Source organism: Bufo bufo, chromosome 2, assembly GCF_905171765.1.
Source record: "Bufo bufo chromosome 2, aBufBuf1.1, whole genome shotgun sequence".
Classification (NCBI taxonomy): Eukaryota; Metazoa; Chordata; class Amphibia; order Anura; family Bufonidae; genus Bufo; species Bufo bufo.
In genome coordinates this window covers 290355575-290370126 of record NC_053390.1, presented here as the reverse complement: position 1 = coordinate 290370126, position 14552 = coordinate 290355575, and the positions used below count along the sequence as shown (strand labels likewise).

The 14552-nt window shown below is 43.5% G+C and overlaps 1 protein-coding gene across 3 annotated transcripts in view; it reads left to right on the top strand.

Moving 5' to 3' along the window:
• The window catches only part of PES1 (pescadillo ribosomal biogenesis factor 1), a 40933-nt gene extending 26700 nt beyond the window's left edge, over positions 1 to 14233 (top strand). Inside the window, exons 10-15 of one of the 3 annotated variants that reach the window (XM_040416712.1) lie at positions 3664 to 3794; positions 5053 to 5178; positions 6823 to 7007; positions 12890 to 13020; positions 13106 to 13273; positions 13610 to 14233. In XM_040416712.1, coding sequence (XP_040272646.1) covers positions 3664 to 3794; positions 5053 to 5178; positions 6823 to 7007; positions 12890 to 13020; positions 13106 to 13273; positions 13610 to 13693 — 825 coding nt within the window. In that variant the 3' untranslated portion in view covers positions 13694 to 14233. Of the gene's footprint in view, positions 1 to 3663; positions 3795 to 5052; positions 5179 to 6822; positions 7008 to 12871; positions 13021 to 13105; positions 13274 to 13609 lie in introns of all 3 variants that reach the window. The other 2 variants (XM_040416711.1, XM_040416710.1) reach the window with 2 other exon arrangements.
• The last annotated feature ends 319 nt before the right edge of the window (positions 14234 to 14552 follow it).

Here is a 14552-nt window from a genome sequence, read left to right as displayed (position 1 = left end):
TATAGGGGTTGAGCACCTATATGGCAGCCACTGACTCCCCAAGGAGTCGCCCCAGCTACACAACTACTTATGCTTTGAGTCCCCCTTGTCAGAAAAATGCATTACAATTGTTGGTCATTTCTATCGAAGATCCTGACCTGAAACTGTTTGTTAGAACAAAACATTTTTAAAATCCAAGGAACCGGAACTTGAATTTAAAACATCAATTTATTTATATTTTCATAAAAAAATATATATCTGTGATGTTTCAGCCTCTGTCAAGCCAAAAAATCATATACGAGTATATATAGAATATTTGTTATCTTCAACACATATTCTTTAGATTCCCATGACTAAAATGACAACATAGGTTGTAAATAAGAAAAAAATCAAATGACATATAATACAATAACCATCATGATTCTGTGTGTATATATCGTTCTCTCTCCTATCTATCTAACTTAGCTTGACAAAGGCAGATTGTGGCCAAAACGTCACAGAGATAGATAGAGATATATATTCTCTATTTTATGAAGTTTTGGAATAAATTGATTGTTTAACCGCTTGCCGCCACGCTAACGCCGAAAGGCGTCATTGCGGCGGCTCCCCCAGGCTACGCTAACGCCAATAGGCGTCATCTCGCGTGAGCCGAGATTTCCTGTGAACGCGCGCACACAGGCGCGCGCGCTCACAGGAACGGAAGGTAAGAGAGTTGATCTCCAGCCTGCCAGCGGCGATCGTTCGCTGGCAGGCTGGAGATGTGATAACAGCGTCTAATATACCTGCTACCTGGTCCTCTGGTGGTCCCCTTTGTTTGGATCGACCACCAGAGGACACAGGTAGCTCAGTAAAGTAGCACCAAGCACCACTACACTACACTACACCCCCCCCCCCCCCCCCCGTCACTTATTAGCCCCTGATCACCCCATATAGACTCCCTGATCACCCCCCTGTCATTGATTACCCCCTGTCATTGATTACCCCCCTGTAAAGCTCCATTCAGACGTCCGCATGTTTTTTACGGATCCACTGATAGATGGATCGGATCCGCAAAACGCATCCGGACGTCTGAATGAAGCCTTACAGGGGCGTGATCAATGACTGTGGTGATCACCCCATATAGACTCCCTGATCACCCCCCTGTCATTGATTACCCCCCCTGTCATTGATCACCCCCCTGTAAAGCTCCATTCAGATGTCCGCATGATTTTTACGGATGCACTGATAGATGGATCGGATCCGCAAAACGCATCCGGACGTCTGAATGAAGCCTTACAGGGGCATGATCAATGACTGTGGTGATCACCCCCCTGTCATTGATTACCCCCCTGTAAAGCTCCATTCAGATGTCCGCATGATTTTTACGGATGCACTGATAGATGGATCGGATCCGCAAAACGCATCCGGACGTCTGAATGAAGCCTTACAGGGGCGTGATCAATGACTGTGGTTATCACCCCATATAGACTCCCTGATCACCCCCCTGTCATTGATTACACCCCTGTCATTGATCACCCCCCTGTAAAGCTCCATTCAGATGTCCGCATGATTTTTACGGATCCACTGATAGATGGATCGGATCCGCAAAACGCATCCGGACGTCTGAATGAAGCCTTACAGGGGCGTGATCAATGACTGTGGTGATCACCCCATATAGACTCCCTGATTACCCCCCTGTCATTGATTACCCCCCTGTAAAGCTCCATTCAGACGTCCGCATGATTTTTACGGATCCACTGATAGATGGATCGGATCCGCAAAACGCATCCGGACGTCTGAATGAAGCCTTACAGGGGCATGATCAATGACTGTGGTGATCACCCCATATAGACTCCCTGATCACCCCCCTGTCATTGATTACCCCCCTGTAAAGCTCCATTCAGATGTCCGCATGATTTTTACGGATGCACTGATAGATGGATCGGATCCGCAAAACGCATACGGACGTCTGAATGAAGCCTTACACGGGCGTGATCAATGACTGTGGTTATCACCCATATAGACTCCCTGATCACCCCCCTGTCATTGATCACCCCCCCTGTCATTGATCACCCCTCTGTAAGGCTCCATTCAGATATTTTTTTGGCCCAAGTTAGCGGAATTATTATTATTTTTTTCTTACAAAGTCTCATATTCCACTAACTTGTGACAAAAAATAAAAAATTCTAGGAACTTGCCATGCCCCTCACGGAATACCTTGGGGTGTCTTCTTTCCAAAATGGGGTCACTTGTGGGGTAGTTATACTGCCCTGGCATTCTAGGGGCCCGAATGTGTGGTAAGGAGTTTGAAATCAAATTCTGTAAAAAATGACCTGTGAAATCCGAAAGGTGCTCTTTGGAATATGGGCCCCTTTGCCCACCTAGGCTGCAAAAAAGTGTCACACATCTGGTATCTCCGTACTCAGGAGAAGGTGGGGAATGTGTTTTGGGGTGTCATTTTACATATACCCATGCTGGGTGAGAGAAATATCTTGGCAAAAGACAACTTTTCCCATTTTTTTATACAAAGTTGGCATTTGACCAAGATATTTATCTCACCCAGCATGGGTATATGTAAAATGACACCCCAAAACACATTCCCCACCTTCTCCTGAGTACGGAGATACCAGATGTGTGACACTTTTTTGCAGCCTAGGTGGGCAAAGGGGCCCACATTCTAAAGAGCACCTTTCGGATTTCACTGGTCATTTTTTACAGAATTTGATTTCAAACTCCTTACCACACATTTGGGCCCCTAGAATGCCAGGGCAGTATAACTACCCCACAAGTGACCCCATTTTGGAAAGAAGAGACCCCAAGGTATTTCGTGATGGGCATAGTGAGTTCATAGAAGTTTTTATTTTTTGTCACAAGTTAGTGGAATATGAGACTTTGTAAGAAAAAAAAAAAAAAAAAAAAATCATCATTTTCCGCTAACTTGTGACAAAAAATAAAAAGTTCTATGAACTCACTATGCCCATCAGCGAATACCTTAGGGTGTGTACTTTCCGAAATGGGGTCATTTGTGGGGTGTTTGTACTGTCTGGCCATTGTAGAACCTCAGGAAACATGACAGGTGCTCAGAAAGTCAGAGCTGCTTCAAAAAGCGGAAATTCACATTTTTGTACCATAGTTTGTAAACGCTATAACTTTTACCCAAACCATTTTTTTTTTTACCCAAACATTTTTTTTTTTATCAAAGACATGTAGAACTATAAATTTAGAGCAAAATTTCTATATGGATCTTGTTTTTTTTGCAAAATTTTACAACTGAAAGTGAAAAATGTCATTTTTTTGCAAAAAAATCGTTAAATTTCGATTAATAACAAAAAAAGTAAAAATGTCAGCAGCAATGAAATACCACCAAATGAAAGCTCTATTAGTGAGAAGAAAAGGAGGTAAAATTCATTTGGGTGGTAAGTTGCATGACCGAGCAATAAACGGTGAAAGTAGTGTAGTGCCGATTTGTAAAAAAGGGCCTGGTCTTTAGGGGGGTATAAACCTGTGGTCCTTAAGTGGTTAATTAAAGTTCTCGTGGCTTTTTTATTTTTTTGTGATTGCGGCTTGTGGGAGGCTGTTCAAGTTATGCATTGGCATTTGGAGGTGGTTCAGAGGGATATTGCAGTTTATTTTGTATGTTACAGCAGTGACGATGCACTTTGTGTCTGGTTTTATTTTTTTTCTTATGCTGTTTTTGGGGTGCAGGAGAACTCGGGTGTGCAAGAAGAGAGAAAAAAGCAGCAGCAGGAAGAGGAGAAACACAAGTCTTTATTTGTAGGCCTTAAGTTTTTCTTGAACCGGGAAGTACCAAGAGAAGCTCTTGCATTTGTCATTCGGTGAGTGTGAATGAGAAAGTCATGCAAAGCTGCTGAAAGCACTTGGAGGGAGCTGGGGAGAGCAATACAACCATACCCTTTTTGGAGCTTTTGTTACAGAGCTGTGAATATGAAGTTTTATTCTGCCAGGTTCTGCTCCAGTGCCCTGAAGGCAGAGCCTCTCTGTGAAATGCTCCATGTTCGGCTGTGTGTGACATTTGTAGTCATCTCCTGGATAATACTTCTGTCAGGAGAATGGATGTGAAGCAGATCAATACAGAGAGCACTTCACGGTGAAGCTCTGTTTCCTGGATATTTGCAGTAGAAGAACTGGGGGAAAAAGGGGGTTATCCGAGGTTGGAAATGGGCCCCCCATACGCCCGGGCCCCTCGCACTGATTCTACTTGCCTGGCTTCCCGCTCCCTGTGCTGCTCATAGTCTTGCACGGCTACAGCTGCTTCTCCCCGTGCGCAGATGAAAACTTCAGCCGGTGGAGGGGGGGCTCATGTAGTAGCAGGCGGTGACTGGGATGAGCCTCCCTAGCGTCACCCGCGATGCTAGGGAGGCTCTTCCCCCGTCACCGCCTGTCATGGGTTGCTCGCCCCGACACCGGATGTTTTCATCCGCGCACAGGGAGAAGCAGCTGCGGCCATGCGTGGGACCAGGAGCGGCGTAGGGAGCGGGAAGCCAGGTAAGTAGAATCGGTGTTAGGGTCCCGGGCGTATGGGGTGCAATTTCCAACCTCTGATAACAGCTTTAATTCACACTACTCCTGATGATAAAAACTCTGCTCTGCAAGATATGTTTTGTACTGCTCTTCCCAGCCCGTACCTAGTGCTGTGAGCAGTTTAGCATGTTCAGAAGTGCTGAAAGATTCCCTTTTCAATCAAATGTTTATTTAGAGCAAATTGATGTAATTTAGTTTTTAATGGATTTCTTTTAAGGCCTCATGCATACAACTATGCCCATATTGCAGTCCCCAAACCTCAGATCCGCTAAATATGGATACCTTCTGTGTTCAATCTGCATTTTTCTCACTCCCGTCACAAGGAAATGACTATTCTTGTCCACATTATGGACAGAAAAAGGATATGTTCTACTGTTTGCAACATGCACATACAGATGCATATGGCAGACTGATGCCATCCAATTTTGTGCACCTAGTGAAATGAATGGGCCCATGTGCAATCTACAAACATTGTGGATTAGACACAATGCAATATACAGTTGTGTGCATGAGTCTTAATTAGTTATTAATGACATACTTTTATTTCTCTAGGAGTTTTGGAGGACAGGTCTCATGGGACAGCTCCGTCTGTATTGGTGCAACGTATGACAGCTCAGATACATCCATTACACATCACATTGTAGACAGGCCGAATGTAGGACCACAGGTCATCAACAGGTAATTCTACCCCGACAATTTTTTTTTTTTTTTTTTATGCAAATAAAATCCTGTTTAATTTTTCGCTTTATAAGATGATAAGATGCAGCTAGGTTTTAGAGGAGGAAAACAAGAAAAAAATATTTTTACATGTTAGGGACGTGCAGGCTGCCGGCATTCAGTTTCACTGAATGTTTAACTGCCGCCGCCTGCCCCACACTTAAATCGCAGGATCAGGAGTGGGCTAAGTAAAGGCTCCAGTGATCCTGCAATACTGCTGGCCAGCTTGATTTTCTGCACTATCGCTTTATAAGACGCACTGACATTTTCCTCCCACTTTGGGAGCGAAAAATACGGTACTTTAAATCCCTAACTAAATTGCAGATGCTAATCAGGTGGTTATATAGGTGTCTCATAATTGGTTCTCTTCTTACAATCTACTGCTTTTCTTGTGAGATTCCAGAACGTTTTGCAGTTCTGTGTCAAAAACTTTGCCATAATTTCAAGCAGCAGCCTGAAGCAATGATTAGACTGGAAGGATGTCTCAGACTGCAACAAAATCTCTGTAGACACTGTAGCTAAACTGTGTTTACATGCTGGGTTTGGATGATGGGTTTCCCTCTATTGGAAATAGTGGGCATAGGTAGAGGGGAAATGATGGTCCTGGGGAGGAGTAGGAAAACCATATTCTGTGTGGCTCCAGTAGTAGTATACATGCATCCATGCAAGTGTCACCAGGAGTGGTGTGGAGAGGAAAGTCTGTTCTGCTGTTTATCTTCCCTACGTGTACACTTCTTGACAATCCACAGTAAATGTAAATGGGAAGTATAGTACATTTGGTCAGTATAGCTATAGCGGGGTTCTACAAAATGGAGGAGGAAATCTTATTTTAAATTTTGTGCATCTTGTAAACCAGGCAAATGTTCCTTTTTGTCCATGTGTGTCAATCCAGTTTGTGTTACTGAAAGAGTGGAGGGTAGTTTACGGCACAAAAGTTGCTAGAGGTCTCTGAGCAGTAGTATTTCTAGGTGGTTAAGTGAGTCTTGGGACGAGCAGAACTAGAAAGAGTCCACGGAAATTATGTCTCTGTCATCCTTGTTTGTGATATGTTAAAATGTGTATTTACATTGTAAAATGTTCAATAAAAAAAGATCTGATTCAAAAAAAGAAAGAGTCCGCTAATTCAGAGACTAAAGATTGAGGGATGGTTTTCCCAAAATCGGCGGGTCTTTCCCGTCTTTAGTTCCACTGTAATATGAGCTTGTCTTTTAGTACTAATGCCATTTCTTCTGTAGTGGTGGTTGTCACAGGATTTGAGAGCCTCTTATGGACTGAAGGTAGATTTGTGTTTCCAAAGTTGGGGGAAGTTATAAAGGGATTGACACCAAAGATATCTTGAGGGGATGAGATATTTGCTATATATGTGCATCAACACATCTTCCTGGATTTTAAGCTACCTCATTGTTCCAATAGACAGTACAGGTAAACTGTACTCGCTGATTATAGTTCTGCCTTAATGGAACAGAGCTAAAATTCTGGACCATTTTCTAAAATGTTTCTCTTACAAGTTTTGCAGTACATGCTGCCTAATATCCTTGTTGTCTGCCATTCATAAAGTGAATGTACTTTAGGTTCACTAATCCCTTACTTGTGTTTTATCTACAGGTATTATGTACAACCACAGTGGGTATTTGACAGTGTGAACGCCCGTTTGCGCCTTCCTGTTGAAGATTACTTTCCGGGTGTGCTGTTGCCTCCACATCTCTCACCTTTTGTCGAGGAGAAGGAAGGAGACTATGTTCCTCCAGAGAAACAGAGACTGCTTGCTTTGCAGAGAGGAGAGAGAATTGGTAATTTACAACGTTATTTAGGAACTGTTTTTATTTATTGCTTAGTTAGCATCCTAGCTTAGCTAAAATTGACCTTTTATACTTTGGGATAGAGCCGAGAGCTACTACAAAAGGGAGTTTCTTCTCTGGAGGACTTGATCGACAATGTATTGTTTGTTTCTCCACTCATATGATGCTACATTTCCCCTACATTGGCAGGAGTAATGTGCAGTTATCCCAGCTTCACCCTTGTGGTGGATCATTGCATGGATTTGCGCTGCTAGACCTGTAGGATCAGCTAATGGCCAGCAAAGTTGTCATCTAGAAAGGTAGTTGTCCTAATTGGAGAACAACTTTAACTGTTCTCTAGTATGTTGGCAGTTGAAAGGCCAGGAATTAGAAAATAACTGCAGCAGCGTAGGGTTATTATACTAATACTTCTGCCTGTAGAGGGGGCATTCCTGAAAATAATAGTATATGCACTAATTGCTAGTCAGAACATTCCTAAATCATTAAAATGACTCAAACAAAACTTATCTTTAATTTTGTTTGAACATATCACTAACTTAAAGCCCATGTAATAAAGAAGTAAAGGTGGCCATCTATAGTCAGTAGCTAGCGGACGAATGATTGTTTGTCCAAGGCCATCTTTCCCTACTCCCCCATACAGATGCACATTAAGTTTAGGTGAGCAAGTATGTGTTGGCAATGTGAGAAGGGGGGCTTATCCCTTGTGTGACAGAAATTCAGTTTGGCCTATTCTTTTCTCCCCCCAACACCATCTGTCGATTGAGGAGGCAGGCAGCAATCATCAGGCCTCATGTACACGAATGTATTTTATTTCCATCTTTTTGTCTTTGGTCCACAAAAAAAACTGAAGTTACTCCACGTGCATTCCGTTTCTGTATGTCCGTATTTCCGTTCCGCAAAAAAATACAACATGTCCTATTCTTGTCGGCATTACGGACAAGGATAGGACTGTGCTATGAAGGGCCAGCTGTTCCGTTCCACAAAATACGGAATGCACACGGATGTCATCCGTATTTTTTGCAGACCGCAAAATACTGAAAAAGCCATACAGTTGTGTGCAAGAGGCCTAAGGGCTCATGCACACAAACGTATTTTCTTATTTTCTTTCCGTGTCCGTTTCTTTATTTATTTTTCTTTTTGCGGACTATTCATTTCAACGGGTCCGCAAAAAAACGGAAGGTACTCCGTGTTCATTCCGTTTCCATATGTCCGTATTTCCGTTCCACAAAAAGAACATGTCCTATTATTGTCTGCATTACGGACAAAGATAGGACTGTTTTATTAGGGGGCAGCAGTTCCGTTCCGCAAAATACGGAATACACACAGACCTCATCCTTATTTCTAGCGGATCCGTTTTTTGCGGACCACAAAATACATACGGTCGTGTGCATTAGGCCTTTAGGGTACATTCACACGACCGTATAATTTTATCAGTGTCTGATCCGCATTTTGCGGAATAGATGCGGATCTATTCATTCCTATAGGTGAATAAAATGTGCGGGCAACGTTCAGTATGTTGTCCGCATCCGTGTTTCCGCATTTCTAGTCCGAAAAAATATGAAGCTTGTACTACTATTGTCCACACAGATCCGTCCGCAGCCCTATTCAAGTCAATGAATGACATACTGAATTTTTTCCATATTATTGAAGGACTTAATTCTTTTTTTTTTTTTTTCTTCGTTATTTTGCGTACCATAAAAAACGGAAGACATACAGAACACAAACGCAAGTCCTTTGGCCACAAAATGCAGACACACGGTTCCGTTATTTGCGGACCGCAAAATGGAAAGGATTACACACGGTCGTGTGTATGTACCCTAAGAACAATGCAGCCACCATAACCTTAATAAGGTTTGGTAGTGCTGTCCATCATTTTGTGGCATATTACTACATTTATAAAGGTCTGTCCTACATTGGCATGACGTTTTTTGTGTTTGTATCCCTGTTTGGAGTCCTCAATGAACCTTCATCTGTGGGGGATTCTACAGGGTACAGCAGGATTAGGTTCCTATACAGGGTCTCCTTTTTTTTTTCTTTGGTATCTCTGTTATTTCTCGCTTGTATCATTGGGGGACACAGAAGACCATGGGTATAGGTGCTGCCACTAGGAGGCGACACTAAGCAAAAAAAGTGTTAGCTCCTCCTCTCAGCTATACCCCTCCTGCAGACACTGAGCTAATCAGTTTTAGCTTGGTGTCCGTAGGAGGCAGTAATTGCACTAATACTGGTTGTCATCTGTCCTTTCGGTTTTCCCCCTTCTATAGGTGGATTAGTTGCACCACAATTGCACACTGTAGATCCTGTAGCATTTCCCTCCTTCCATTAGCAGGGTAGTTGCACAACCAGTAATGCTTGCACTACCAGTGGACCCGGTACATCGTGTCTGGTTCTTCTCTTTCCATCAGCGGATTGATTCCCTACCTCTAGAAGCTGTCCATCCTATCGCATTTTCCGTCTTTCTTAGGTGGGGTAATCGCTTGACTACCACGACTACTCTCACTTCTTGTCACATTGCATCCTGTTCCATGGATGGCCTATTGCTAGACTCAGTCCCTACAGTCGCCTTATCCCCTGTCATAGGTGGTATTTTAGCACTACTACTGATACTGTGACTACACCACACTATCCCCTTCCTCAGGTAGTCATTGATTGGATTGGTGTCGGGCGCCAACGTGGCAGCCTCTGTCTTCCAGGTGGGACAGGTGCTGACAGGCTGTTGACTCAACACGCTCGGCGTCCATTCTCTGTCAGTAGGTGGAACGTCTGCACCGCTTGCCAGTTTCCTTCTCTCAAGTGGAGGATGGCGCTAGCACCATTCTCTTGGTGACTACTGCTGTTTGGCCTCATTCTCAGGGGGAGCCTCTCCTCTGGCCCTAGAGACCATAGTTGTGCTATGGTGTCCCCCTATAAGGCAGCTTTGCGCTGGCTATAGATTTTATGGCTACTCCTGTTCCGTGGCTACTACTGTGTGACTCCGTCCCAGGGGGTGTATTTGTGTTCATCGTGTTTACCGCATCCCCTTTGTCCATGTGGAGTATCGTCCCTGGTGTTTTGTGCGGTATCTGCGCACTATTCCTCCTTTTAGGGGTGGAACTTCCTCGCTAGTTGTAGCTGTGGTTGTCTCTACATTTCCATCTCACAGGTGGCACTGTGCTCATGTTCTGCCAGCACTAGGTGCGATAGATCCTCCAGGCCTTATATGTATGGTGTTCCTTAGGCGCTGGCTGACAGGTACTCTTATTCCCTATAGTGCTATCATCTGCCCATACCATGACATGCTGCAGCTAGTGTGTTTGCTCACTTCTCGTGGGTATTAGTACAGTTTTCTGTGCATGGTATAACCTGCTGATTTCTATGGTGCTGGCTTTGCACCTTCTTCCCTTCACATGTAGTGCATTGCCTCTGACATCTACTATGGTGACCGCATTGCCTCCTTGTGGTTTTGGGTATGCACTTATTCAATTTGCATATGTGAATTGTTTCCATGGGTCCCCTCCCCGTGTAGAGCGTCGTACTGTCCTTGTTGTCACCCCTAAATGCTGGTTCCCTACTGAGCCCCATCAGCCTCTTCTACTTCTTGCCTTCTGCAGGGCGAGTAGTTGCACTTTCTCCAGATACTGTTTCTGCCTGCTCGGCCAGTTTCCATAACCATTGAGTTCTCGTATGCTCCCTTTCTGCTGTAGAGTGCCTGCGCGGGTGGTATTGCTTCTGTTACCATTTTTTTTTTTTCTGGGACTTGTAGCGTTCGGTGTCCACACTCCCTTCCTGGTGCAGTATTTATGCTATCTCTGGTTCCTTTCGGCCCGTTTTGTGCATTCCTCGGATAACCCCATTATTTTCTTCTTTAGGTGGGGTTGTTCCGCAGTGACAGTCAACAGTGTCTGATGAGTTTATACAACCTTCATATTTTCGTCCCTTTGGCCTAGGTGTTTTTTTTCTTTCTTCAGCTTCCGATTAGATCTGCCAGTTCAGGCAGCTTTCCATGGCGTATCTGACAGCTTCTCCTCTCTTGTTCTGGAATTGAAGGTCCTCCTCTACCTACCTCTACATATCACATTGGCGTTCCCTTTGGGAAACACTCTTGTGCAGCAAACCCCTTGGCCATAGGTCTGAAGCGGACGTTTTTGCTTCCAGAGGACACTTTATTTCCTGCCAGGTTACCCCCTCCTTTTTTTGTGGCTTGGGTGAGTTTCACTGCCTTGTTTCCATTAACTTTCTTCTCTCCCTCAAGAACTTTTTCTTGTGGGCCATTTTCATGCCTTTCATCCAGGTCCTCTAGCCTTGCCTTGTTCGTCATGGTAACGCTGGAGTGGTTTTCTCTTCTGGCAGCCTTTTATGGTTTTGGGACCTTGCCTTCAGGCACCCCTACTTTGTCCCCCGTGGGGGGCAACATTTTTGTCACATCTGCACTTCTCTGTCCCTTGATATCCAGACGCCATTTTTAGTTTGTCTTCCAATCAGTTTTACACTGAGTGGTTCCCTTTTTTCTTCACACCATGTTGTGTCTGTTGATGGCACTAACGTGGTTTTTTCCTGGGGTTCTGACCCATGGATATCACTTGCTCCGAAGTCTCCTAGATCTTCTGCAGTCTCCTAAGCCGTGACTTATATTCCCTGGATTGTTCTTCTTCTGCCCAGCCGGAGCCTCTGCGTGTTCAGCCGCTATCTGGCTGGCCTTCCTGGGAATGATTCTTCCTGTCCCTTTTTCAGGGTTCCGGGTGTGTTCGCCCCTGCATTTCTATGTGGGGCATTATGACTGCCCGTGGATTCGTTCTGGTCTTGTTCCCTCCCCATGGTACTGCTCTTTAACGTCCTATGGTCTTCTGTGTCTCCCAATGATACGAGCGAGAAAATAGGATTTTTTTTGTGCTTACCTGTAAAATCCTTTTCTCGCTGAGTTCATTGGGGGTCACAGCTCCCACCCCGTAAGTACATTGCTGGCGCTCCTTGATGGGTCCCTCTGGTTCTTGATTCTGACCCATCTTCGCCTTTCTTACTTTTTATTGTTTTCTGTTGGCTTCTCCTGGCTGCACCTACTGCTTTTGTACTAACTGATTAGCTCAGTGTCTGCAGGAGGGATATAGCTGAGAGGAGGAGCTAGCACTTTTTTTGCTTAGTGTCACCACCTAGTGGCATCAGCTATACCCATGGTCTCCTGTGTCCCCCAATGAACTCAGCGAGAAAAGGATTTTACAGGTAAGAACAAAAAATTCAATTTTTATTTGCAAATATGTGTGAGCATAAAACCAATAAAAATCTTAAATATGGCAATGATTGAGTAAACTGAAGGCAACAGAACAGCATGTTTATTTGATGAGTAAAAAGCAGAATGTGTGAAGCTAATGGGAATGTTAATGAAGCCCTGCTAAACAAATAAAGCTACCCATGCACCTCCTGCGAACAGTCGATCCCTACAATCTGGCCATGTAAATGTGCCGCCGATCCTCCGAAACGCTCATTCATCGGGTGATCCTGTCGTTCATGCAGGCACCACCGATCGTGGCTTTCTGGGCAGCAGGTTGTGGTGTCTAAACAGCGATCTGCTGTTTAGAAACCATGATTCTGTATGAGGATGAGGGATCGCAATAGCAATCCCTCATCCTCATAGTGTGAAGGAGATTATTGCATATAAATACAGCGGTCTCCTTCATTGTATGAGCAGCCGACTGTCGGCCTTCCTTGTTGTTCAAACTTTGCATGTTTACTGGTGGGCCATTGGGGGAGATGGCAGAGGGTCTTGGCGACTGTTACCTAGTGTGTATAGTCAGCTTGACACACAACAGCAGTAGTGTTGTCACTGATGTCAATTAAGAGGAAGATTAATGTTTGTTTTTAAACATTTTCCCCATTTACAGATGATGATGATGAGGAAGATGATGATGATGATGATGATGAGGAAGAAGAGGAGGAGGATGATGAGGAGGAGGAGGAGGAGGAAAAGAAAGAAGATGAAGTTAAGAGCAAAAAAGTTAAAAGGAAGAAGCAAAAAACACTTGGACAAAAGGTATCTTCTGTTTACAAACGGTTTTGACCTTCATTTTTTTTTTTTTCTTACTATATTAAAGCTTTGATTACTTTTCCATATACAGAAGTTGAATGTGAAAGTTACTGCTGGTACTATCAAAGTGGTGGACAAAGCACATGTTGCTGAGCAAGAGAAAAGCGAGGAAAAACGCTTGGCCATCATGATGATGAAGAAAAAAGAGAAGTATCTCTACAACAAGATAATGTTTGGCAAGAAACGAAAAGTCAGAGAGGTGAGGATGGGTTTACATACATTTGCCAGAACCCACAGTTCACAATACATCATGGTAGTATCTAAATAAAAAGCCTCTCATGCTGCTAAGTAAGAAAAGGAGCATGTGTTGAGACATTACATGGAAACTGCTAGGGAGTCATGTACTGCACATGTAGCTTAGCAATTCCAAAGAGGTAGACTTGTCTTGGTGACCAATTCCATTTAATATTTCACAGGAGACTCATTAGGTGTGAAAAATCCTCTTGTTGTATGTTCAGTGCCTGGTAAACGAACACCAGAGTGCTTGAAAATAGCTCATTGCATGTGTTAATGAAGAACTTTTCATTTTTTCCAGGCCAATAAGCTGGCATTAAAGAGGAAAGCCCATGACGACGCCAGTAAATCTGAACGCAAGGGAAAGAAGTCAAAAAAGCAATGATTAGCATCTCTAACAATGTATTCCAGTTGAGACCACCCAGTGTCTAATGAAATTCTGAGACCATTTCGATGTATAACTTATATGAACTGTCTGCAGACCATGATCCTTCTGCTATTTCCACAGGAGCATGAGATACAGTTGATCATGGTTTTATTTCCTCCGGGCTGTAAGAGACAGGGTGAATGGAGACTCCACTAAGTGTCATTACAGTTTACAGCATGCTGTATTGAAAAATCCAGATTGAACCCCCTGGGAACAGACTGTACCGTGTGTGAATGGAGGTTGTTTAGACACCTTTCACGTCAAAAAATATTAATATGAATGCATACGGTTGTCATGTTGAGGCTTATGGCTTCCATCTATATTTCTTATTGATAGGTAGCCCCTTATTACTGGACATTTACTCCTTCCTTATAATGTTATGCTAAAAGTAACACATTTTGTGGAATATAAATGTTTTTATGTTTGTACAAATGTAGAAAAGCATTGTTTGCACCATCTGGCTCCTGTTTATTAAAAATCTTCAAAAATTTTATTGATTATAACGTGTGAACGTGCTCTTCTACTTTATATACACTGTAGCTACAGCCCTGCACATGCATACATACTACAGAAAGGGCCACTCTCCCATCTCTGTAACAAACCCTGCATATGTTACTTGCAGATTTTGTTATGGATTTTAACAGATTTGTCCCAGATCTCACCCCTTGCATTGCAGTGGCCATGAAAATGGACAAAATAGTACATGTCCCATTTTTTTGCACCCATACACTGTCAATGTTGCTAGGCCTTTTATTAAACAATGTTTTGGGTGTTTTTTTTTTTTTTTTAGGTGTTTGCACAAAATGAATAGCAAAAG